This window comes from Filicampus tigris, chromosome 18 (assembly GCF_054856515.1).
Source record: "Filicampus tigris isolate MCC_2025a chromosome 18, RoL_Ftig_1.0, whole genome shotgun sequence".
Taxonomy (NCBI): Eukaryota; Metazoa; Chordata; class Actinopteri; order Syngnathiformes; family Syngnathidae; genus Filicampus; species Filicampus tigris.
In genome coordinates this window covers 11,691,231-11,714,861 of record NC_141234.1, presented here as the reverse complement: position 1 = coordinate 11,714,861, position 23,631 = coordinate 11,691,231, and the positions used below count along the sequence as shown (strand labels likewise).

The 23,631-nt window shown below is 39.5% G+C and overlaps 2 protein-coding genes across 5 annotated transcripts in view; one reads left to right on the top strand and one right to left on the bottom strand.

Annotated features, from left to right (window-relative positions):
* Nucleotides 1-96: 96 nt before the first annotated feature.
* Nucleotides 97-5,378, top strand: LOC147132533 (homocysteine-responsive endoplasmic reticulum-resident ubiquitin-like domain member 2 protein). Its single transcript, XM_086015149.1, has 9 exons — nucleotides 97-240; nucleotides 607-851; nucleotides 1,229-1,306; nucleotides 1,742-1,843; nucleotides 1,990-2,111; nucleotides 2,446-2,559; nucleotides 2,638-2,928; nucleotides 3,096-3,204; nucleotides 4,492-5,378. The coding sequence occupies exons 2-9, from the start codon at nucleotides 702-704 to the stop codon at nucleotides 4,666-4,668; spliced, it is 1,143 nt and encodes a 380-aa protein (XP_085871275.1). The 5' UTR covers nucleotides 97-240; nucleotides 607-701; the 3' UTR covers nucleotides 4,669-5,378.
* LOC147132532 (sodium bicarbonate cotransporter 3-like) overlaps nucleotides 950-23,631 on the bottom strand; it is a 38,476-nt gene continuing 15,794 nt past the window's right edge. For 2 of the 4 annotated variants that reach the window (XM_086015143.1, XM_086015142.1), the window contains 20 exons: nucleotides 22,457-22,572; nucleotides 21,579-21,736; nucleotides 21,348-21,435; nucleotides 21,048-21,194; nucleotides 20,695-20,801; nucleotides 18,986-19,160; nucleotides 17,784-17,917; nucleotides 17,452-17,697; nucleotides 16,132-16,237; nucleotides 15,841-16,002; nucleotides 15,384-15,497; nucleotides 15,102-15,263; nucleotides 13,740-13,991; nucleotides 13,609-13,677; nucleotides 13,357-13,530; nucleotides 13,082-13,219; nucleotides 12,541-12,641; nucleotides 11,859-11,966; nucleotides 4,472-8,814; nucleotides 950-2,017 (listed from right to left, as the gene is read on the bottom strand). In XM_086015143.1, the coding sequence (XP_085871269.1) occupies nucleotides 8,733-8,814; nucleotides 11,859-11,966; nucleotides 12,541-12,641; nucleotides 13,082-13,219; nucleotides 13,357-13,530; nucleotides 13,609-13,677; nucleotides 13,740-13,991; nucleotides 15,102-15,263; nucleotides 15,384-15,497; nucleotides 15,841-16,002; nucleotides 16,132-16,237; nucleotides 17,452-17,697; nucleotides 17,784-17,917; nucleotides 18,986-19,160; nucleotides 20,695-20,801; nucleotides 21,048-21,194; nucleotides 21,348-21,435; nucleotides 21,579-21,736; nucleotides 22,457-22,572 (2,639 nt within the window). In that variant the 3' untranslated portion in view covers nucleotides 950-2,017; nucleotides 4,472-8,732. The remainder of the gene's footprint in view (nucleotides 2,018-4,471; nucleotides 8,815-11,858; nucleotides 11,967-12,540; nucleotides 12,642-13,081; nucleotides 13,220-13,356; nucleotides 13,531-13,608; nucleotides 13,678-13,739; nucleotides 13,992-15,101; nucleotides 15,264-15,383; nucleotides 15,498-15,840; nucleotides 16,003-16,131; nucleotides 16,238-17,451; nucleotides 17,698-17,783; nucleotides 17,918-18,985; nucleotides 19,161-20,694; nucleotides 20,802-21,047; nucleotides 21,195-21,347; nucleotides 21,436-21,578; nucleotides 21,737-22,456; nucleotides 22,573-23,631) is intronic. The other 2 variants (XM_086015144.1, XM_086015145.1) reach the window with 2 other exon arrangements.

Below are 23,631 nucleotides of genomic sequence, written 5' to 3'. Positions count from 1 at the left end.
TATAATAAATGAGTACAGAAGTAAAATAGTCAACAGTAAAATAAATAAGCAAGTGTTAGTACAGATACAGTACAGTACCAGAAAACGACTTAATTTTGAGCTATTGCGGTGGAATTTCATGTCCTGAACACCGGAAGGCGCCATTTCACCGTTAGGTTCCTTGCAACACGTTATTGTAGCAGAAGAGGAAGAAGACATTGTAGACAGCTGAGCTCGGCTGGTTAGGAGTAAACAGTCAAGGTAAACCCAATTTAATCTTACTTTATAGCCACGCACATCTTTTGATCGTTCTAATTAGCATTTGTGATGCATCTGCTAAGGGTTTTTTTTCGTGCTTAATGCGATCGAACCCACCAAGCCGCTTAAAAGCCACTGGGGCTAAGCTAGTTGCGTCAACAGTCGACACCGAACTCCCCAACCGAGCCAATTGTTGAGTAATTACGATGTATACACCAGTTTCGTACATTTTACGCACACTGTCATTGACACGTTATTTTGCAATGTTCATGACACGTCGGACTGTTTTAGCATGCTAACGCTAGTGATGCGTAAACGAGCTCCTCATTAAAAGTCCTCCTTTTTTGCCCCTTTTTGTTCCCCTTATAGCCAGAGATGAACTTCACGTAACGTTTGGTGTTTGCAAAACACACCACAGAACTTTGCACCGAAGGACTTTTGCATTTCATGACAAATGCTTGAGAATGATGGCTCAAGGTGTAATGGACGGTCCGGTTACACTTGTCATCAGAGCGCCCAACCAGAAATATGATGACCAGACTATTAATTGCTGCCAGGACTGGACTGTGGAGAAACTTAAAGCCCATTTGTCAGATGTGTACCCGAGCAAACCGGTGAGTGTTCCACAACACATCAACTCTCGTCACAAGCTGTTATACACTTGAAGTAGGTCGTGAAAAAAAAAAAAAAAAAAAAAAATCAACAAGACCAGTGTCACTGAAAAGAGTTTAGAAAAAGGAAGAAATTGTGTTTACATTTTGTCATCATTAAAATTATGACATTTTGAAGACTTCAGCAGGCAGGCAAAAATGACGGCATGTTTCAAAATCAAAACAATAGAATGTCCTGTGATCAGGTTTTTAAAAAAGAAATAAAGACACAACATTTAAGCATCACAGTTTCCTTAAGTGTGAAAAACATTTTCTTATTTCAAATTTTTTTTACGTAGCTAGGTATGTTTTGTTATAATTAGGATTTTTTTTTCTTTTAGAGCTCAAAAGACCAGAGACTGGTGTATTCTGGCAAGCTGCTTTTGGATCACTTTACTTTAAAAGATGTGCTCAGAAAGGTAAGTATTCACTTTCCTACTCCTCTTAAATCCATCCGTAATCTTTTACAGTGGAATCTTAACGGTGGACTACGATCCAATCCTGGACACTGATTACAAAACAAGTAACTGGAAATACAATACATGATGGGGTCAAACTGTCAGCATGCATTATAAAACATCAGCATAAGTTATATAACATTTATTAACCTGTGTAAAAATGAAAAAGAAAAAAGTTTACAACCACACCTCTTTATCTTCAGTGATGAATGAGGAGGGTGTAACCAAAGTCAGCAATCTGCTTTTAATTTGGAAAACAATGATCAACATTTTTGCCTAGTTGCAGATAGTTTTACGGACCAAACCAATATGTAATCATCCATAAATAATCGTTAATAAATACCATAAATTTGGGTGTGTTTTCTAAGACCTAACTATTTCTAACGGCTTTTACAGCAAGACGAGTACCATATGCTCCATCTGGTCTGCCCCTCACCAACTCCTCCCAGCTCCCCGAGCCCCACCCGCAAGCCTCGTGAGAGCACGGCCGAACCCACGGTGAGTCCAACGATGACGTGCACAATTTCATCATCGGCAACACTTAGTTTCATCATCCACCTTCATGCCGCAAGCGGTCCCCAAAGAGGATGGAGGATGTCGATTCAAAGCCCCGTTGAAGCATAATTGGATGCTCTTGTTGGCAGGTCACTCAAGCTGCTAGTCCTTCCTTCCCTGGTCAACACAGTCAAGCAGAGGAGAGCAATGACGGACTCAGACAACGACAACCCTTCTCTTACGAGCAGTTGCATCAACAATTCACTAACAGGTGATATGTGATTCAGTATAATCAAAAACAATTAATCGATTATCATAATTGTTGTGGATTAATTGGAGGATTTTAGCATTTGTAGATAAATCGATTATCATGACACTTTTAGATCAAGCTTTCAATTGGTGGATTAGGGATGTGGGTAATAATCAATTTATTGATCATTATTAATGCGGGCAGAGTCACTGTTGATTCAGTCTTAGCTAGTTTAAGGTGTAAAGAAAATAACATGAGAAGCACGAACTTGAACTACATTCACAAAGACCTCTGCGTGTAAATGTCTTCATTTATGACCCGCCTAATGTTATTGTTGTGGTGGTCTCTTTTCTAGCTGGAATCATTTCACTGCAATGTCGACCCCTCCCACAAACGTGGCCCCCTATTACAACCCGATGACACTCATGTGGTGGCAGCAGCTGTATGCCCGACAATACTACATGCACTAGTAAGCCTCTTCACTTTACGACTCCATATTTCCAGGGCGGCTATAATATCAACTTTATCTCTACCCGTCTCTCAACAGTAATTTACTCGTAGCCTCCTCCCAAAACCAAAGCCACGACCTGCCCAGGACTCACCCCCTCCCCCAGGCAGACCCCCTGAGCCAGCGTCCGCGGGTGGATCGCCGCGGCAACCCCGAAGTGGAGATGAACGCCCAAGGGGGGGAGATACTGAACGAGGAGGATCTCAACCGGGATTGGCTGGACTGGGTGTACACGTTTTCCCGGGCTGCCGTCTTACTTAGTATCGTGTACTTCTACTCGTCCTTCAGTCGATTTCTCATGGTGATGACGGCCATGCTGGTGCTTTACCTGTGAGTGCTCCTCCTAATCTACTTATGTTATGTGTCCAAACTACGGCGTTTGTGGCCAGTCTTTGGCAAATTGTGAAATTAAGTGACCAAGCAGTGTGCGTTAGTTATCTAGTTTAAGGCATTTTTAAAATTGAGTTTACATTTGTGACCTCAATTTTGTTTTACAGTCATCAGGCCGGCTGGTTTCCTTTCAACCCAGAAAACGAACTGCAGCTTCCCGGAGAAAATCAGGAAGAGATGGAGGCAGAGCTACAAAACAACGACCTTCACGGAATGGTACTTGCATGTGTCTATGTGTGTACACTACTTAACAGTCACCAGCCACACCTTATAACCGCCGGAGCAAACATAAGTGCAGTGTGAAAGCACCCCTGAGAGCTAATTCTTATAAAAAAAAATAGAAATGTAAAATACAGTACAATTTTACAACACCCCAGCTAGGCTGCTCGGTTATGAAAAAAATATTAATCACGATTAGTTTGGTAATAATTGAAATCATGATTATTCAAACAATCATTTATTTTTTGGTTCAAAACAAGTAAATGTTTAAATGCAAAAATCTAAAGACAAATACATTTCTTTGACATGCCATAGTTATGTAAGGTCCCTTTGGACCTAACAAAATTTATAAAATGTGTTATAAAATAAAGGTACAAATTAAAGTATGATTTCCTTGTGTAAACAGTGCGTTGGATATAAATGCATATTACAATTTTTTTTTTACGATTATGCCAATTTTGTAATCGTGGAGTGTAATAATTGTAATTGAATTTCGACTAATCGCACAGCCCTAACTCCAGCCACAGTTAAATAAAAAAAAAAAAAAAAAAATCCATCCATGCATTTTCTCGACCACTTATCCTCACTAGGCCCAGATTCAAACCCACAACCTCCTGAACTGTGAGGACGCGCCTCGATAATAAACACTGAAATTAATATCGCTGAAAATTGAGGATTATTATTTCTATAAAGGCAGAATTCCTTATGCAAGTGGTTGTAATGTTGTGGCCAGTTTGTGTAGTGCATTTGACCCACCTTTGCCTTCAGCACAGCCTCTCTTCCTGTCACATGATCAGCAAATTACTCTTGAAGCCATTTTGAACCAAATCATTTCAAGACGCCGGTTCTAAGAAGATGTTATCCGTGACAGGGCTACAATCCACCATCACAAAGTGGTCACAAAGGAATGACATCAATAAAGGAATGCTGTGATGTTTTAACTCATTCGCTGCACCCACATTCAATTAGAGAAACATGTAAAGGAGAACACTTTTTCAAAAAAAAAAAAGACTGAGGAAGAGCTTTTGATGGCATTTGTACTTATTTTTTTTACTGGTTTACAACTGCGAAATGCACCAGGAGTCGCTGCACATCAGTGGCTTTTTTACATGGCGTTCGTCTTTCACCCCATGACTTGTGTTTTATCGCAATGCGGATATTCAAACCAAAGCAATGCAAAACAGCGGTTTAAAAACTGGAAATTTCACACAAGCTAGACGAGACCCTCTTCCATGTCTACCCGTTGAAAAACGTGCTTACTCACACGTAGTCGTCCTTTGACAGGAACATGTGGCAGGTGACAGCTTCGATGAGGACGAAGGCGGGGAAAGCGGAGAGGAAGGAGCGGACGACCCGAACCGCGTCATCCCCCAAACGGGCATCCTGTCCTCCATGTGGTCGTTCATCATCACCTTTTTCATGTCTCTCATTCCCGAGGGACCGCAGAACGCTGCCAACTGAGCCGAACTTCTCGATCCGTGTCGGTTTTTCTTTCACCACAAATGACTTCGATATAAAGCAGCGATCTCCTCTGCTTGTTTTCGCTCAGCATTGTTAAGTGAAAAATGGACGTTGAATCGCTGTAATTAAAGTTTGACGGTGGTGCCACGTTCGCTTAGTCTGACAAATGTTGCCTCTAATAATGTATTAAAAAAAAAAACCATCCGCGGGCACAATGCGTAACACTAATATAACTAGACATGGTTAACAGATGCAATCCTGCAATTGTCGGACGTGATGACATTTTAAAATTGTGCTGTTTCAATAGAGTGACGGTGGAAGTGTTATGTTGTTCTGTCAGGGCGTGTGGAAGAACAGATTAAATATAAAAGGGCTGTTGTAGAACTGCCTGTCGCCACAGTGCAGACTTCACGGATAAAATGGCTGCTGCTGTTACATATTTAAAATGTAATAATAGGTAAGGTAACATGTTGAGTGGTTTATGGATGTGCTGTACCGGTTGTGTTTTTTTTTTTTTTTTTTCCCTTGGTCCAGATTTTTAACCCTGAGCAACACAGTCACAAATAATGACTTAATCATGCTTGGCTATTGAGAGATTGTCTTGTCCCTTCCTGATGAAACTTCGGAAGTAAAAATGATGATTTACACAAAAAAAATGAGGTTGATGACACGTGTGACCCATTGTTTAAATCTGATATTTTTACTTGCAATACAGATTTACTGCTTGTCTTTGTTAAAAACAAATACATGTGAGGAGGACCTTGAAAACATAATCACATTAAATCACAATTCAGAGGAGAAAAAAAAAAATTGCAATTCACTTGTTTTTCAAAATCGTTCAGCACTAATCAGAGTCATATGAGTATGAAGTTTCAATCTTTTTTTTTTTAAATGAAAAGAAACATCCAAAAATTCCTAAAAGAATACAAAAACATCCGTTTATATTTATTACATTTATTGCTTTCCACCTTGACATAGAGTAAGTCATCATTCTTGCTAACAACAAGACAGTTTGCTTAGTTTCTGAATGATGGGAGTTTTTGTTGTAGGTTCGATTGGCCAGCATTAGCTTCCAGTTTGAATCCCGATTTGTGTGGCGAAAACCAACCTCTAATTAAGTTTGCCTGATTAAGTCAAGATCCCATTCCGTCTATGTTGCGAGCAAACATTCAACATATGCCACAAACATGAATTTGGTTTGAAAATGGAAGATGATCTAAATCCAGAACCTGCCGTCTGTAGCTAGCTAGACGCTACAACTTGAATACAAACATGGCCGAACAACACGCCAGTTAATAAATAGTGCACTGGTCCACTCGAAACTGACGCCGCTTCGTCTTTGGCATTCATTTACTGTATGCCGCCGCGTGGATATGTGTACATGTATTTAAACACTTAATTAGAAGTACAACACTTGCACATAAAGAGCTCTGACAAGGCACATATAGTCACTACATCTACACACAAAGAGAGCGACAATTATTCCTTACCTGGATATTAGCTAGTGTCATGGATCCATACATATGGAACATTTATTGCTAAAACAAGACCGCACTTAGCGAAAATTAGAACAGCTTTGTAGAATTTTATAAATGTCACATGTACAGTACAAATATTTGCTTTGCATAAAATGTCACTAAAATACAGTTTTTGTCCACCACACACACAAGAAAGTAATACAGACAGTATAAAAATAGGTGCAACTACCGGGGTTACTTCGATTCTTTTTACCCTCGACAACAACATTTGGCTGGTGTTGTTTCTGTGTGCGAGTGTGTTGTCGGCATCATGAAAACATAGCGGGACGTGCCGTAAAGTACAGTGGAACAACTAAGGTTGTACAAAATAGCAAATACAATCATATTTTCGCCATTCACAGATTTTTGGAGGAACCTTTACGCCGTTATTAGCCGAAAAAAAAAAAAAAACCCTCAGTCCTGTCTAATATAAACGTTGTGCTTTGATGCCATCTTGTGGCATTTCGGTGCCGAGGAACTATGTTCAAGTGGTTCGAGCAGCTTCGTTTGGTGTGATGCCACCATTTTGTGGTATCTACAAGTATTGTAAACCTTTTTGGGGGAACCCTTTGAAAAGTAGTACCAGCTTCAACAAGGTCTGATTAGTGAACGAATGCCCAAAGAGAACCTGCAGGCTGCTAGCCCTAGCTACATATTAGCTGCCTGATGTCCACATTCATCACCCATAGTATTGTATTGGCTTCCATTATATGTGAGGTTCAATTCTTTTAACGCTTGTGTGTCAAGGATAAAGGTTTACAGCATACTTTACACACCACATTTCTTGTCAAGCTGAAAGAAGCCCATTTTTAGGGGCCTGTCTCACGCAAGCACAACAATGGGAAGTCAGCGGCTTTCATTATGATGGCGAACAGGGGTAGAGCCTGAACCTTGAGGCAGTTTTTCCATACACTACGTGTATGTGTGTATGTGGCGCATGGATAACTCATTTTGGACAAAATCTACCCACAAACGATATGCATATGTGAAGTGCAAGTATAATTTTTCTCCACTTGGGGTTGCAATTGACACATTCTACTCTACTGGTCTGGCGTGGCAGTGAACGTATGGACTATTTGCCGGCAACTTCGCACCTACCACTCTGGTGTTCAGTGACGGAATCAGTTGAGCCTACTGGTACATGTGCTAAGAATGTGCTTCTGTTTACTATTTAGGAAGACAGTCTTCTTTTTCTTGTCACCTCAGAGTGATGATCTATGATCGTCTCCCATTTCTTGACAGCGAGAGTGAGAACAGGCACCTAGGAATACTTTCCTACTAAAAAGGAATACTAAAACATTTTTTTTTTTTTTTTATGGTTTCTGTATTGTAGATATTTACCTATCGTACGGGGGTTAAGTGTACATTATAAGTAATACAAAATTAAATTTTCTATAATATGCCTCCTTTTAGGTTCCACTGTACTTGGGCAGATCCTTTATTATTATCATCATTATTATAATTATTATTACCATGATAGCATAATTAAATAGTTAATTAAAAACACGAGAATCAGCTAGTTGTCATGGGTGGGACTATGCGATGTCAACTACTGCCGAGCTGTGATGCTATCCGTTCGGGTGAACGTTTGTAAATAAATCAGTGATTAAAGCTGTTGTCGTAGCAATTATGGGGTTGTACAAAAACAAAAGGTCATTATTGAAATTCTGTGACCACAGTCAGAAATCCTGAGATTCCTGAGATATGTAAATGGATATTCTAAAAACAAATTGCAGTGAGAAGAAGCAACATTTAATAATAATAATAATAATATGCTAGAATTCATATTGGGTAAGAAATTATGCTGGCAAAGTGCTTACTGTACAGTACAGACTTCATATGGCCTCTGAAATCATTTTTTTTACATAACATTACAAATTAAAAGATCACAGTAGATATACCTGCGTTGATATTTAACCTACATATATAATATATAAAAGACGTTTCTGATGATAATGGATAAAATGTAAGCAGCACACTTCTCTTATAAGAGAAAATCCCTACAAGATGATTGTTTGACCTGCGATAATATACAAAAGTAGTATGTGTTGAGTTAGATATAATTCTTCCCTCTCTTTTGGTTTTCGACACATCAGTTATGAGACATGAATCACTGGCATGGATAATTCCTGAATGGCCTTCATTGAATGGCGCTGGTATAGTCTTAATATGACCTTCAAACACTGTGCTGGGCTGCTCACTGTCTGTGAGCGGTCCATACTGTAAACACAGTATGGAGACGGACTAAAATGGTAATGATAATAAAAAGGAAATTAAAATAAACACTCAGTCGAAGATCCCCACCAGTGAGGCCCATTCCTTTGGCATCAGAGGTGCAAATGGTTTAAAAAAAAAAAAAAAAAAAAGATATCACGACATGGGGCAGAATATCGTCGCCTACAGCGGATCATGGCACTTGGCCATGGCAACCTGGCGACCCGCACAGCCCGAGTGGAGCTCACCTGCTGTGCTGAAGCTAGGTTGGCGGGTCAAGCAGTAAGTTGGTGCCCCTCAGCTGTGTTGTCTGTCGAGTGGGAGGAGTTGTTATCACAAGAAGGTCTCTGCGGTGGAACTTTCGCCTGGGGTGTCCGGGCTGATGTCCACTCTAACGCAGGCCGCCTTCTCCCGGCTGTTAACATGGAGGCACAGTGGACAGATACAAGATGAGACTTAGGAGAGAGAGAGAGGACAGGAAATACAGTGGAACCTCCACATTTGACTTCATTGTAAATTTGGGGAGAAAAAAATAAGGCTCGAAAAGTCATGTCATGTCAAGTACCTTAGTAACCGCTCTTTGTGTGACTTTAGTGCAAAATGTAATCCATAAGAAGGACCGGCCTGAACCAAGTAATTAAGGAAAACAACTTCTGTCTACTTTCATCATGTTGCAACATGCCAGACAGCAGCGAGCTCTAATGGCTAAATCCACTATAACTACTGTCCTAGTAATGTTCTGTTCATTTTTTTGCGTTATTTGTATGTTTGCTCCATGTGTGTTAAATTAGCAGTTGTTTGAAGGTTTATAATTACTGTAGCATCAATGCTAATTTGTGTTAGCCCATCTATGATGTTTGACATTATACCGTAAGTTCGGTGATGTTTGGCATTATATGTTAGCAATAAAATAGAGGCCTTGTGGTTTAGTTGGAACATTTTAGGTGTTTATCATATATTTTTGGGGTGTTCATACAATGTTTAATTCAGTGTGTCAATGGTTTAGTTTTGCAATGAGCATCAAATGGTGTGTGACAACTTAATAGAACTACAGAAAGCATGTGCCAACGAGAGAGTGAGGATTAAGGAATAGAGTACCTGTAGTACTTTAGTCATATTATATTATTATCAATACTACTAAGGAATACCTTGGGAACGAACGCTGCACGGAGGAGCTCAAGCCGCTCAACTTCCTTTGGCATAGCTGATGTTGTTCTTTGGAATGCAAAGTCGATTAGTCTGACTTAAAACATTAACCATACCTCTGCTAGTTGTGGCCCAGTAGTACACTCACATCTTTGCTTAAAGCGGAAGTTAACACAACCATATTTTTTTCAAGAATATGTTCCCAGCAGGCCCACTAGCTGAAACACGGCATTCTGATTAAATTTTGCGTTTGTGGAATATAAGATAAGCAGCAAAACGCACTCGTTTTTAGCCATCTCTGGGGGCGGCCATTTTGTCTTCTGTCGACTGAAAATGACGAAAATGACATCACAACTGCTCACAACGACCAATCACGGCTGTACTGTTTTCTGAATCTGAGCCGTGATTGGTCGTTGTGAGTAGTTGTGATGTCATTTTCAGTCGACAGACGACAAAATGGTCGCCCCCAGAGATGGTTAAAAATTAGTGGATTAACACTTATTCCACAAATACAATATTTATCAGAATGCCCTGTTTCAACTAGTGGGCTTTCTTTCATAGAACATATTCTTGAAAAAAAAAAGTTTGCGTTGACTTACGCTTTAACTTGCTTAAAGGGTGAATCAACCCCAAAACATTCTTTACAATTATGTTGTATGCACCCCCACTAGTCTAAACATAGCATTTTGATTACAATTGTGATTGTGGAATATGAGTTAAGAAGCAAAATCCAGTCTTTTTCATCCATTTCATGGGGGCAGCCATTTTGTCACAACTGTGATGTCATTCAGCAAGTGACAAAATGACCGCCCCCTGAGATGGATAAAAACAGGAGGATTTTGCTGCTTAATTCGTATTCCACAAACACAATGTTAATCAAAATATCAAGTTTGGACTAGTGAGGCTGCATAGAACATATTATTGTAAATACATTTTTGGTGTTGACCTCTTCTTTAAAGACACAAGAAAGCTACGTTTACATTATTTTCCCGGCAGGCCGTAGCAGCCATGTTAGCCAGAAACGTACTACAGTGCGCCATAGCAATTTGACCATTATTTTCTTCATATTTCTGTCTTGCTAAGTTTCTCACGGTATCCGTGACGGATACGGGGGCAAGGGGCTGCTGAATCCGGGAGGCTGGACGGATGCCAACACATTCCCTTCACATTCTGATGGGGTCCCTCACATTTCTCCCATTCTGATCAAGCTGTGACACATTTTTCACATACTGTCAAGGCTTTTTCCAGATTAGACGTGGATCACTCTATTGAAGCTGCCTTGCCGGGCCAGGCTTTATACCGCCTCTCAGACCAGATAGTAGAATACATACATTTGGGAAAAACATACCGCATCAAGTAAAAAAAAAGGTAAGTACAGCAGCAACTGGCATGCCTTCCAATGCGGGGTGATGACATATGTTTACGCACTATGCAAACAAGTTCATTGCGCCTTCTATAACTAGAAATGAACGCCACACTATGACCAGAATTCAAAACACTCAAATTACTTTAACAATTAATTATTTAAAGAAGAGGGCAACCCAAACATATTTTTTTCAACAATATGTTCTATGCCAGCCCAGTAGTTGAAACAAGGCAATCTGATAAATATTGCGTTTGTGGAATAAGAGTTAATGCATCCGATTTTAGCCATATGTGAGGGCGGCCATTTGTCACTTCTGTCGACTGAAAATGACATCACAAATGCTTAGGACTCGGGACCAATCACGGCTGACCTGTTTTCTGAAGCTGAGCCGTGATTGGTTGTTACCTGAGCCCTCAGCAGTTGTGATGTCATGTTCAGACAGAAGTGACTGAGATGGCTAAAAAGGGGTAGATTTTACTGCTTAACTGATATCCCACAAACAGAATATTAATCAGAATGCCGTGTTTCAACTAGTTGGCCTTCTGGGAAAATATTCTAGAAAAAAATATGTTTGGGTAGATTTCCACTTTAAAGAATCTTTTATTGTTTGAACCTATCAATATTTGTACTCATATAGTAAAAAGTTACTTCATTTTTTTTTTTGTACAGTTGAGAAAGGTTTTATGACGGAGACAGTTTGACCCTGGAAACGATGAAAAATAATTTGCCGAGGGGGAAAGTTTTGCAATCCGAACAGCTCAGAGGTTGCTTGTGGCTGCCCTGAGAGTTTCCACTGTAAACAGAATGTGATTCCTTCGCTTGTACAAAAAATGAGCTGGACTATCCAAAGACGAGCAGGGTGATGATCAGCTGAATTAGTAGGTGCAGAACACATTTGGGAATGGGAGCTCTTTTACAATTCGAACTAGTGGTTTTTGCATAGCTACCTTTCGCTACGTTGGCCATGCGAGTCGCCGCTCAAGTTCACTGCTCTCCACGCTGCACTTTTGGCCATTTCATCAGAGATATTTACAACCATGGGATCAGACTCAGAACTACATGCCGAAATGCAAATACACAAACACCAACACAGAGAGGACAAGCAGGCAGACGTTAAAAATCAACAGTATTGCAGGTCAGTTCAAACAAACATGCACGCACGGTGAATCAGTCACACAATGACACAGCATAAAAAAAAAGCCATGTTAAATTTGTACTAAGGTTAGTTGAATATGCACACAGATTATTTGAACATAAAAAAACAAGTCGTTTTGATCAAGTCTTTTTACTTTTAGGCCATGCGCTAACTGTCTCTTGAGTATCAGTGTGAAAAGTTAGCACGCAGTAAAGTGCATCAAATGTTTTTCAGACACGCTGTCTTGCTACCTCTTCTTCCTGTGGGAGGCTGTGGTCTGCGACTACTCCTATTCTGTATGATCTGTTCAAGATGGACATACAGTAAGTACGGTCTGACCGATTTTTGCTCATTTCAGCCCTGAAAGCACAACTACACTGTTTACCTTCTACGCTACAAGACATTTCAGAAATAATAGTGAAGGAGGTGCCATACAAAAAAACAAACACGTTTTGATTATAATTAAGTGCATCTTATAAGAGGGTGCGACTCACCTCCCCGAGAGCGTCTTTTCAGGGATGTTGAGCAGGTTGGAGCCCTCATAGCTGACTTGCAGTCCCAGTTCTTCTTCGTCCTGTAATCGAGACTCTGCTTCCTGAAACAAAAAATATCACACGAAGAGTGAGCCTCAACCTGGCTCAACACTCGTTTGGTTGCATATTGATGGCGACAATTTAATTTGGCCATTTGTATTGTGGCCACGGGCGATGGTAGGAAATAGGGCTGAATGATTTTGAAAAATAATTGTTTTTTTTCCCCTCAGTAGTGCGATTTAATATGTGATTATTTTTTTCAAGGTCTGCTTCCCATGTATCCTTTTTTCACAAACACACTCTGCATTCCAATGAACAATATCCAATTGATTACGCATAAATGATTTTGGTCTTAAAGGTTAGCCTTACATTAAAATAAAGGGGAATGAACCATGAATTAATATAAAAGACAAAGAGAGAGAGAGAGAGAGAGACCAATTCCAAGTTGTTGTTTTTTTTCTAGTGGACAACATGGGAACAAACGTGAACAAAATGGAAGTACCAGCTTTGCGCGTGCTTTCTTTTTCTTGTCATCTTCTTTTTTCTTCTTGCTCTCTGGCATCAAGTCATCAAGCCAGCTCAACTCTCTCTTAGTGAAGAAGAAGTCGAGAAGCTTTCGGATAAAAACCAGTGCAAGAACCTGTAAAGAATTTAAAAAAAATGCTTGTTGTAAATAACTAATTAATTCTAATCTTTAAAAACGAACAATGTACACTGCTCATTTTTAAAGATTATGTGTTTTGTTCACAGACAGACATTCAAGTGTGACTGTACTACCATCATGGGGAAGACCACTGCTGCAGCAGAAGCCTTGATGACCCAGAGCAGTACCAGACAGGTGAGCTGTACCAAGGTGAAGATATGGACTTTCCACAGTGGCACGTAGCGCAAGTAAATAAGATCGGGCTGATGTTTCGCAGGCATGCCAAACAACTTGATTCTGTCAAAGAACTGTGGAGGGAATAAAAGGAATGAATCACACTCGAACTTGGAACATTTTCTGATCGGGCAAATTTGTCAGATACGTACTTGGATGCCTTTGAGAGAGGAGACGCCCATGTAGAGGAACACTCCATACAGCACGGGCATAGGAATGAACTGTGAAGAGTAGAAGTTGTCAGACATTGCACACAAGGAATGAATCCTTCTCTTTGCCTCACCTTGAGTGCAGATGTCATGAAAACGGAACAACCCATGAGGACAAAGATCATGAATCCGGTGACCCGCTGCTCACGGATACCGAGAAACTTGGGCTGTTCCCCGGGAGCGGAGCAGCCCGATTCCACCTTGAGGCTGTTAACGTGCGAGATGGAGAGGACAGTAGCAGCCACGAACCAGGGCAGGCCCATAATAGAGCACACCCCAAGCATTACTGACACCACCAGCAAGTCCAGGTGATAGCCACAGCCTTTCTGTGGGTTGGGCAAGGAGAAGTAGAGAAGACATGAGAAAAATAATTCAGCATAAAATGTATGCATAACATGCATGTATTATGGAAAATTGACTTTTATATACACTTTTATACAAATGCAGCAATCTCTCAATTTCTTGCTGCATTGCGGTTAACCTACTGCAGAATTTTCAGTTAAATCCCTTTTTTTTGGCGTTGAAATGTGTTCAAAACGTGTGCTCAAATATGTTTCAATGTGATTACAGTGTGTGGGGGGCATTTTAAGGCTTAAACTATAAAACTAATTTTGATATTTCATTTCATTATTATTATGTATTTCCTTTACATTTTAAGCTTGTGATTTAAACAAGTTTACAATGTGCTTCAAAAATGTATTTTAATAAGTTTAAATGTGTTTAAAGGAAGGGGGGAGTTCTGGGAGGATTAAGTCAACCTAAAAATTTTCTTTACAAAACATATTCTATGCAGCCCTGATTGTTGAATCCCAACATTGTCATAAATAGTCTATATTATTTTAATATACACAATATTTGTGGAATATGACTAAGAGAGTAGAATCCACATGTTTTTAGCCATCTCAGGGAGCGCCCATTTTGCCACTTTCTGTCAACTGAAAATTACATCACAGTTGCCCAGGTAACAAAGCAACTGAGCAATCATTGGTTGTTACCTGAGCCCTGAGCAACTGTGATGTCATTTTCAGACGACAGCAAGTGGCACAATGGCCGCCCCTTGAGGTGGACAAAAACAGTTGGATTTTACTGCTTTAACTCATAGTCCACAAAAGTAATATTCATCAGAATGCCGTGTTTAGACTAGTGGGGCTGCATAGAACAAATTAGTGTAAAGAAAATGGGGTAGACTTAATCTTTAACAAAATTTTACAGTAGTGTGGTTGAAACATCCCTGTTTTAACCAAATTGTTTTTCAATAATGGAGTTACTTTGATTAGTGTATGATTTTGGAGGTACAATGTTTTCTTGCCATGTTACATTTAAAGTTCCTTTTGAGTAACCTGCATTTTTTTTTTTTTTTCACTATCTTCACTTAATTACCACTTTCTCATTAATTCCACTGGAAAGTTTCCAACGATGAAAATTCTGGGAATGACCTTGAGCTTGTGCTCTTTGCGGTTGATGATGACAGCTGTGATCTGTTGATCCATAAAGATGAGGATTGTGCACAACAGGGCAGGAAGCGCTGCCACCAACAGCGTCCACCAGGGGTTTTCCCCTAATGGGTCCATCAGCCAGCCTCTGTTCTTTGAAGTAGGCTGTGCAGGAGAGAAGCAAGAAGTGTGCCAAATTTAGTTTAGACAGCCTGGAAAAGTATTAAAAAGAAAAGAAGATAATTTGCATCATTACTTATCAAAAAAAAAAAAAAAAAAGCCTACCTCAAACCGATCAGGGACGTTTAGCTTTGGGGAAGGGATCCCCATTAAGTAGTCCACCAAGACCATGATCATGATAGTTATAAACACAGCAAAGTCACTGATTGTGGATCGCACCTATCAAACACACACACAAAAAAACAAAACAATCATTCTTATTCATTTGGAAATGTGGACCATTATTTTAACCTCGTTTTAGTTTGACTCGCAAATCTAGGTTACTGTCAAGCTAAGGCAGGCGATGTAATTCAGACTAAGCCAACTTTAGCCTACACAGAACATTACGTGAAGATTAACTGGTCGTGGGTGGAAGCATGAAACATTTGTGCTTTGGGTCCATAGAATTCTCCCTGTATGAATTTTAACAACTGAGAATCAAATTCAAACCATTTTTATAATCACAATTTTAATATCAATATTGCTTTCAACTATAAAATGACTCGGTGCGAATAAAACCAACCTTGGTGGGGAAGTATCGCTCTGTTTTGAACTGCTTGAGGAAAGAGGACAAGAAAAAGGTGGTGAAGAAGAGGATGATGGACCAGAAGAGAACATCGGGGATGTAGGGCCCATGGTTACCGCAGGCTGTGCCAACAAACTCCCCATTGAGCATTTTACACATCTGCGGAAAACACAGTACAGTAATGGAAGTCTGTTTAGTCAGTGTAGCAATATTAGACAGTCATTTAAATGTGACCGCCGTTGTAGTTAAATGCCTTGAACACTGGAGGTCGCTGTGTGGGCGCCTCACCGAAACATTGAGGCTACTCCAGGGTATGGAGTCCGGACTGTATCCTGTCTGATTCCATTTAAGCAGGAGGTGAGATGAGGCATTGGCTGGTTGAGAGCACTGACACCTGAAGGGCAACAAAATGAAGATAAAAAAATATTATTTCACTGTACGTTTTTTACTTCCCCCGTTGCCATACATTGTGGAGTTATTTTATTCTAATAACTGTGAGGGCTCGGAGCGTCTTCAATTTCATTTAGCAAATGAGAATAAAAATAAAAAAGATGAATGTTTTTTCTGATTTGAATGTGTTTTTGATCCAAATACTGAATGTCTTTTTTACTGGGGGTGGGGGTGGCCATTTGAGGAATCCAATAGATATTTGGTTTAAATGTACAGTAGTAGCCAGGAATTGTTGCTGTTCACAGCTTCATTTGATTTAATTCATTTGCTGCCTGTGATGCGAAGATACTAACGGTATGAGTGTATTGACAGCTCAAGTAAACTTCTCCAATAATATTCATAGTATCATAGAATTTTCATCCGTTCAATGCCAAGAATTCTTTTTGTTGATATACAGGCTACATTCTTTCCACTCTGTTGCCGTGCCGTGATGTTTACTTTTAAGCTACTGGGGTCAAATTGACAATCGACAATAGCAAATTTGGATTTGGGAACTGACAAAGACATAGACTAGAGCAAAGAAGCAAAGCATTTTTTTAAAGTCTGTCATATGTTTGTAATGTATGCATAACATCTAGCGTAGCCATCCATTTTTCATACAACATGTCCTCAATCTCATTAAGTGAGCTGGAGCCTATCCTAGATGGCTTAATAGGAGGTTACTGAACATCCATCTATCCCTGTCTCTCAAAATAAACACGGTCTGTTCATTTTTGAAAGTGTACATTTATAAAAAAAAAAAAAAAAAAGTCAACCCAAACATTTTCTTTCCAATAATATGTTGTATGTACCCCCACTCGTCTAAACACGTCATTTTCATTACAATTAAGTTTGCGGAATTTGAGCTTTTATCCATCTCAGGGGTCGGCCATTTTGTCACTTGCTGTCAACTGAAAATGACATCACATTTGCTCATGAGTAAAAACAGGTGGATTTTGCTGCTTGATTTGTATTCCACAAACACAAAATATCAAGTTTAGCCTAGAGGGGCTGCATAGAATATATTATTGTAAAGTAAAGAAAAGAAAATTTGGGGGTTGACTCCCCTATAAACAAGCACAGCTTTGAACAGTAATGTTCACGCCCTCAGAGCGCTAATACAACATGATGTACTGTATACTACCTCAAAAATACATAAACCAAAACTCAAATACTTACGAATATGACGTGAGGTTATCCAAGATGTTGTGGCTGTTGACAGGATAATGTTCTCCGAGGTGGAAGAGCTTCTCGAGAGCCTCGTAGATGAAGATGATGCAGATGAGTGCCGCAAAAGCTTCCTCTGTGAAGCGGGTGATATAGCAGACCAGGGAGCTCGCATCCGTGGCAACCAGGACCAGACATAGGAAGGCCGTCCACAGACCAATGCTTGTTCGCAGCGACAGATATGACAGTCCGTAATCGCTGAGGTGGAAGAGAAAAATCAAAAATGGTTACGGATAGAGTTAGCCATGCGGGTCAAATAACACTGGGAAATGGCTTCAACTTACGCGCAGAACTTAAAGAGGATCTTCTCAAACACTAAAACAGGTCCTGTGCTGCCAAGAATAGTGAGGGGTTGGCCGGCAAAGAGGGAATACGCTACCCCAGTCAAGGATGCGCCAAAAAGCGACTCAATGGCACTCTGTTGAGATAAAGGAGAAGGAGTGAGTGAGAGACAGAGAATGGGGGTTGCAAGGAGAGGGAAAGAAGAACCCCGCCAGAACAGAGTTTTGATTAAATTGAGTGTCAGTGTCGAGATAAGCTGTCTAAATGTTTCCATCCACCTGGCCGGTTACTTATCATATCTCTGTGCAGCGCAGTTTACGGCGCAGTGAGTGACTGAACTGAACAATAGTAGACGATTACAGTCAAGCAGTTCTCTGCCGCACATCCATTGATAGATTTTAAAAAATAAAGAAAAACAGTCCCCTGGTGTTCTTATCGGGAAACGTATTCAGGCTCCACATAACCGTACAGTTAGGGCTGCTCGATTATGAAAAAGAAAAAAAAAAAAATTCATCATGATTATTTTGGGAATAATTGAAATCACGATTATTCAAACGATCACTTATTTTTCGTACAAAAGGAGAAAATGTTTAAATGTAAAAAATATAAAGACAAATATATGTAAGTAAGTTCCTTTTGGACCAAACAAAATTTATTAAATTGGTAATTATAACATTTTTTTAAAAGGTGTAAATGTATAAATTCAAATATAATTCCCTTGTGTAAACAAACAGTGCGTTGGATATAAATACATATTATAATACTTTTTTACGATTATGCCAATTTTGTAATCGTGGAGTGTAATCGTAATTATAATTGACGTTCGATTAATTGCACAGCCCTACGTACAGTATTATTTTTTATTGAACTATAAACAACATAGTGGGTGTTAAGGAAGAATTGAATTGCCCAATACTGTAACAACACAAAGAGAGAAAACGGGTGGGAAATACACGGAGAGAGTGGAGCACCCTTCGCTGAGAAGTTTGGCACATTTCACCAAATACTCTTGATGCTCCTATTTTTATCACAGGTAAATATGGAATTATAAATATATAACATTGTGCTAAAACGTTGTTAATAGGGTTAATCTGGCCAAACTAAACAATATCCCTTTTCCGTGGGGAAAATTGAAGACAGATTAGTTCAAAAGTGATGTTAAAGCACAACTATTGGCATATTAGGAAAAATCTGTCAAACTCACTATGTTGCCTTTAGTGGCCTCCCCAAGCAGACCTCCAAACGTAATGACAGGAGACATACAGGCACAATAGAGGAAGAGAATAGAGGCCAGACACTGCAAGCTAAAGGAGTCTCTGATGTCACTCCAGTAAAATGGGGCCTTCCGCTTGATGTCCAGTATCAGACCACCAAATATCCTACAAAAGAAGAGAGGTAATATCAATCAGCTGTGAAAGGCAAGGCATACATTAGCCTTTTTTTTCCCTCTCTTTTTTCCCCTGCTAACTGCTAATGACCTTATTTGCATTTCATATCTGTGCCTGGCGATCTATTGGATATGTATTTCTGCTTCTATTGAGTTCTCTTCGGAAGCAGTCATTGATTTTGTTTTTGCCACACCTGCTGAGAGCCTATTTGAAAGCAAAGTATCTTTAACACCGCTTCACTTTCTGCCAGCTTTTTTACATTTAGCCGCCTTGCATTTATGTCCACTCAGGCACCGACTGGCTTGCTCTTGCCGTGTGCCTTTTATAGAAATGGTGAAAAGGAGGGTGAACGGGTAAATAAATCAGTGTGCACTGTGCAGTGTGTGTGGTTTATATAAAGCTCCACTGTACGCCTGGCTACAACCTTAGAGAATCAGTCACTGTTAGACATAAATGTCAGCAATACAGGTTACTGCACTGCTGACTTTTACACTCTCCATTACTACATATTTTATTTCTTAAACTACATTTAGAGCTCTTGTTTGACGTTTTTATAGAATAACATAATACAAAACATTCATAAAAAATATTGTAAAAAAAACCAAAGGCCTTTCATTACTTGCTATGCAAAAAAACAACTGATTTTACAACTGGTTAGTTTATCCATAGACTAGCGACTCTAAAATCTGATAACTGAATTAGATTAGATCTGTTTAACTTCTTGGTTACAACTGAATGTCACATTTTATTTTAATAGTTACTAAACGTGATTCAGATTTCCCAATGCAAGTACAAAAGTACTTCCTATAAGACACCTTTCAAATAATTTTTGTATCAATAAATACGCATAAAAAACATTCAAGTTTGCTTTATTTACTTATTTATTTAACCCATTAAGGCTGGGAGCGCATACCCACGTTTCTACCACTAGAGGTGGGAGCCCTGTTGCGTCTTTCTACCCTTAAAGCCGGGAGAGTGTATACGTCATTTTCTTTTGCTCAGGGCTCAGATGACGAATAATCATGACTCAGCTTCAGAAAACAGATGAGTAGTGATTGGTTGTGACCTGAGCCCTGAGCAACTGTGATGTCATTTTCAGTTGACAGAAAGTGACAAAATGGCCGCCCCCTGAGATGGCTAAAAACGGGTGGAATTTGCTGCTCAACACATATTCCACAAACGTAATATGAATCAGAATACCATGTCTAGACTAGTGAAGGCGCATAGAACATATTATTGCAAGGATTTTTTGGGGGTTGACTTCCTCTGGATAACTTATTTTACTGGTCTATAATCATGATGAAAAGCAGATGATTTTGATCATGTTTATCTTGTGCATTTGTTAGCTATTTAAGCCTTTTCCGGTTGGAAAGTTAACATTCATCACAGATTGTTTTCTTTTAACTACAGTGATAAATAATATACTTAAAAACTGTAGAGGAAGCCAATGAGAAGAAAAAAATCCCTAGGTGTTGAAATTCTACTCACGATTTGATGCAGTGCCACAAAGATTTGCTCTACTTGCCTTCCAGTCCTCTGCAGCTCTGGTCCCACGTGATGGTCCTCCTCCTTTTCCAGTTCTCCCGCTGGGGATGCGGTGCCATTTGGGTGGGATGGCCTTTTCCTCTTTAGCTGCAAGTTAGAGTACATTCACAACCATACGGCCATATGAACACAAAAATGATCCAAGCGTGGTGAATATAAAAAGTCCACACACCCCTGTTCAATGCCAGATTTTTGTAATATCAAAAAAATAGGAGCTACAGATTCATTTTTTGCTTGTGTTTTTTTAAAAAAATAAATGAGAAGAGGACCTTGAATAAATAATCACGTTAAATCGCAATCAGCACCTTTAACAAAACAAAGAAGGAAACCAACCTGGGATGGGACATTTTTAGGGGGTTCAATCCGGATCGTGGGGTCCCACTCTCCTGGAGGGAGGACCGTCACCTGATCAAGGAACTCATCAATCCCAGATAGGAGATCAGTTCGATCTTTTGCCTTGTATGCCACGTCATGGAAAATCTACACAACGGAAATTATTATTGTTTGTTGAGTTCTAAAAATGGCTCATTAAAAGCATCAAAATGAACATAAAAATGTGGTTTCACATGATGTCAGAGAATACAAAATGAAAACAGAATTATAAGGGCTTTTATTGAAAACTATGTACGGCACCTCGTCTGTCATCAGCGTGGCCATAGAGCGGCCAATCTCATGGTACTGAGGACCCTTTCCATGAGGACCCAAAAGAAGGAACAGAAACCTTTGGACAAGACACACATGAATGGTAAAAAAAAAAACAAGAACAAAAAATTATAACAAGTATACAATCATCAGTCAGATGTTTAAATAGTCAGATATATACTATATATATAGAGAGAGTTATACTTTAAATAAACATAGTACCTTGTGGGTACGGGAACCTCAGTGAGGCCAGTGATAAGAACTGCAGGGGACAGTCGGACAAAGGCAATTATAGGTTTCTCCAAGAAATCAACTTCTCCCACCAAAACATTGGAAGCTTCGGCACCGGGGGGAATCTTCTTCATGAAATTCATATCCACCTAAAATCAAGAGTACAAATGAATACGACTACGGATAAGATACCGTGTCAATTTGAAGCACGCTAAAATGTGTGGATGGGAGATCATGGGAATGTTAGGGAGAACAGAAGGTTGCTAGTATGCTTTTGATAGCAAATGTAAGAGAAGGAGAGTTAGCATCTACAACCTTAAAATCAGAAGAAAAGTTGGGACGATATGTTGATATTTTATATATTTTATTCTGACATCATCTCATTAAATGTGCCATCATAGCATGGTAAATTAAATCACAACTTACTACAATGTTATGAAACCCAACTTTTTTTCCTAGCAGAGTTGTAGATTGACACCTACAAAGTACTGAGCAAAGATTGTCCAAAGCTGTGAAGCATTTCCTGCCATGGCACTTCTTTATTTCTTGTGTGCAATGCCAGTCTGTGCCTCCGTCCCTCTTTGTACACCGTGACTCATAAAAAAGTGCACCTTATTTTTGGAAGACATAATGGGTAGTTTTAAAATCCACTAATGGCAGCTTGCATGCAAGCTTGCCAGCTTCACGGAGGAGGAACAGAAATGGTGAAATGGAGACCATGCAAAGCAAAACATTTCCAAAATGTAGCTTTACTGAGCCGAAAAAGGGAAATTGTGATGTCAACACAACTCCTGAGGAAGTTCAGACATGTAGTCATGGTCCACACCACCATGGTAGACTGTCTGTGCTCAGCACTATGGTTAGGTTACCTTGCTGAAGTCGACACTGCTGCTTTCTCTACTGACCCCTACTTTGGAAGGCCGCCTCTCCACTGCCTTATCACTGTCCAGGTAGTTCGGGACGGAGTTCAGATGAACCAGTGGTCCTGGTAGAGAAGAGGTGTGGGGACAGGTAATAGAAACTGTGTGAGAACATAAGATTGTTTGAGCAGAGCTGTGACTTATCAGTATAAATGAACTGTCATTCACACTTCTTTCTCCTATTCTAATAATTCCACTGTACTTTTGAATCGCTCAAACGGAAATTCAATTTACACTCTGATGTGCATTTTTTGTAGCACACCGCACAGACCACACACATGCAGGTATGCAAGGAGAGAAGTATTCTATCGTTGTCTGAATTTGTTTAAGTCCTGTTCAAACCTGGTGGACAACTCTAAGAAATATCTACATGGGGAATAAATCCCATAGGAGTACAGTCGATTCAAGGTCTGAATTTATCGCCTCAGCGGTCATTTTGAAAAAGTACATTTAAAAGTAAGAAAACCTCCAGGTTTCCATTGTACCAAGGTGTGAAATATGCCACAACTATAACTCCAACATATAATAAATAAATAATGTCCAAAAATATAACATGTCAACCAAAGAACGGGTAATTTCTTTTTACAGTGGAACCTTAAAAGGAAACTCTGAAAATACCCTTTTCACCGTAAAGAAGGTAAAAAAGCTATCATCAAACTTTTCTTGTACAGGAAACGTCTTGCATGCATGACATAGTAAATAATGACAGCTTGAACTCAAATATTTGTGCGACTAGAAAATATTTCCTTCGGTTTCCTTATTGGATGTCCTTAATTTAAAGGTTCAATCACAAGTCAAACACAAAGGCGAGCCATAATAATGCTATGCAAGAGAAAAATCTACATCCATCACCTGGGCTTTCAACAACAACATAGATGCTTTTCACACTAATAACAATATAAGGAAATAATAATCGTAAAAGTAAAAAAAAAGTTAATTATTGAAGACAAATAGTTATATCTAATGTGCAATTCTTCCGTTCGACAAAAATTGTCTTGGAAGTGGCTGTATTTGGGATCAGGACAGAAAGATGTGATAACAGCTTACAGCAGCTTCACATCGCGTATATATGATAGCTGTGTGAGCTTCAAAAGCGTTCGTGATGAGACTGACACAGGAAACCC

Coding starts and splice junctions, on each gene's coding strand:
- LOC147132533 (XM_086015149.1), top strand. CDS start 702: ATGATGGCTCAAGGTGTAATGGACGGTCCGGTTACACTTGTCATCAGA. Junction 2,112..2,445: donor CATCAACAATTCACTAACAG/GTGATATGTGAT, acceptor TCTCTTTTCTAG/CTGGAATCATTTCACTGCAA. Junction 2,560..2,637: donor CGACAATACTACATGCACTA/GTAAGCCTCTTC, acceptor GTCTCTCAACAG/TAATTTACTCGTAGCCTCCT.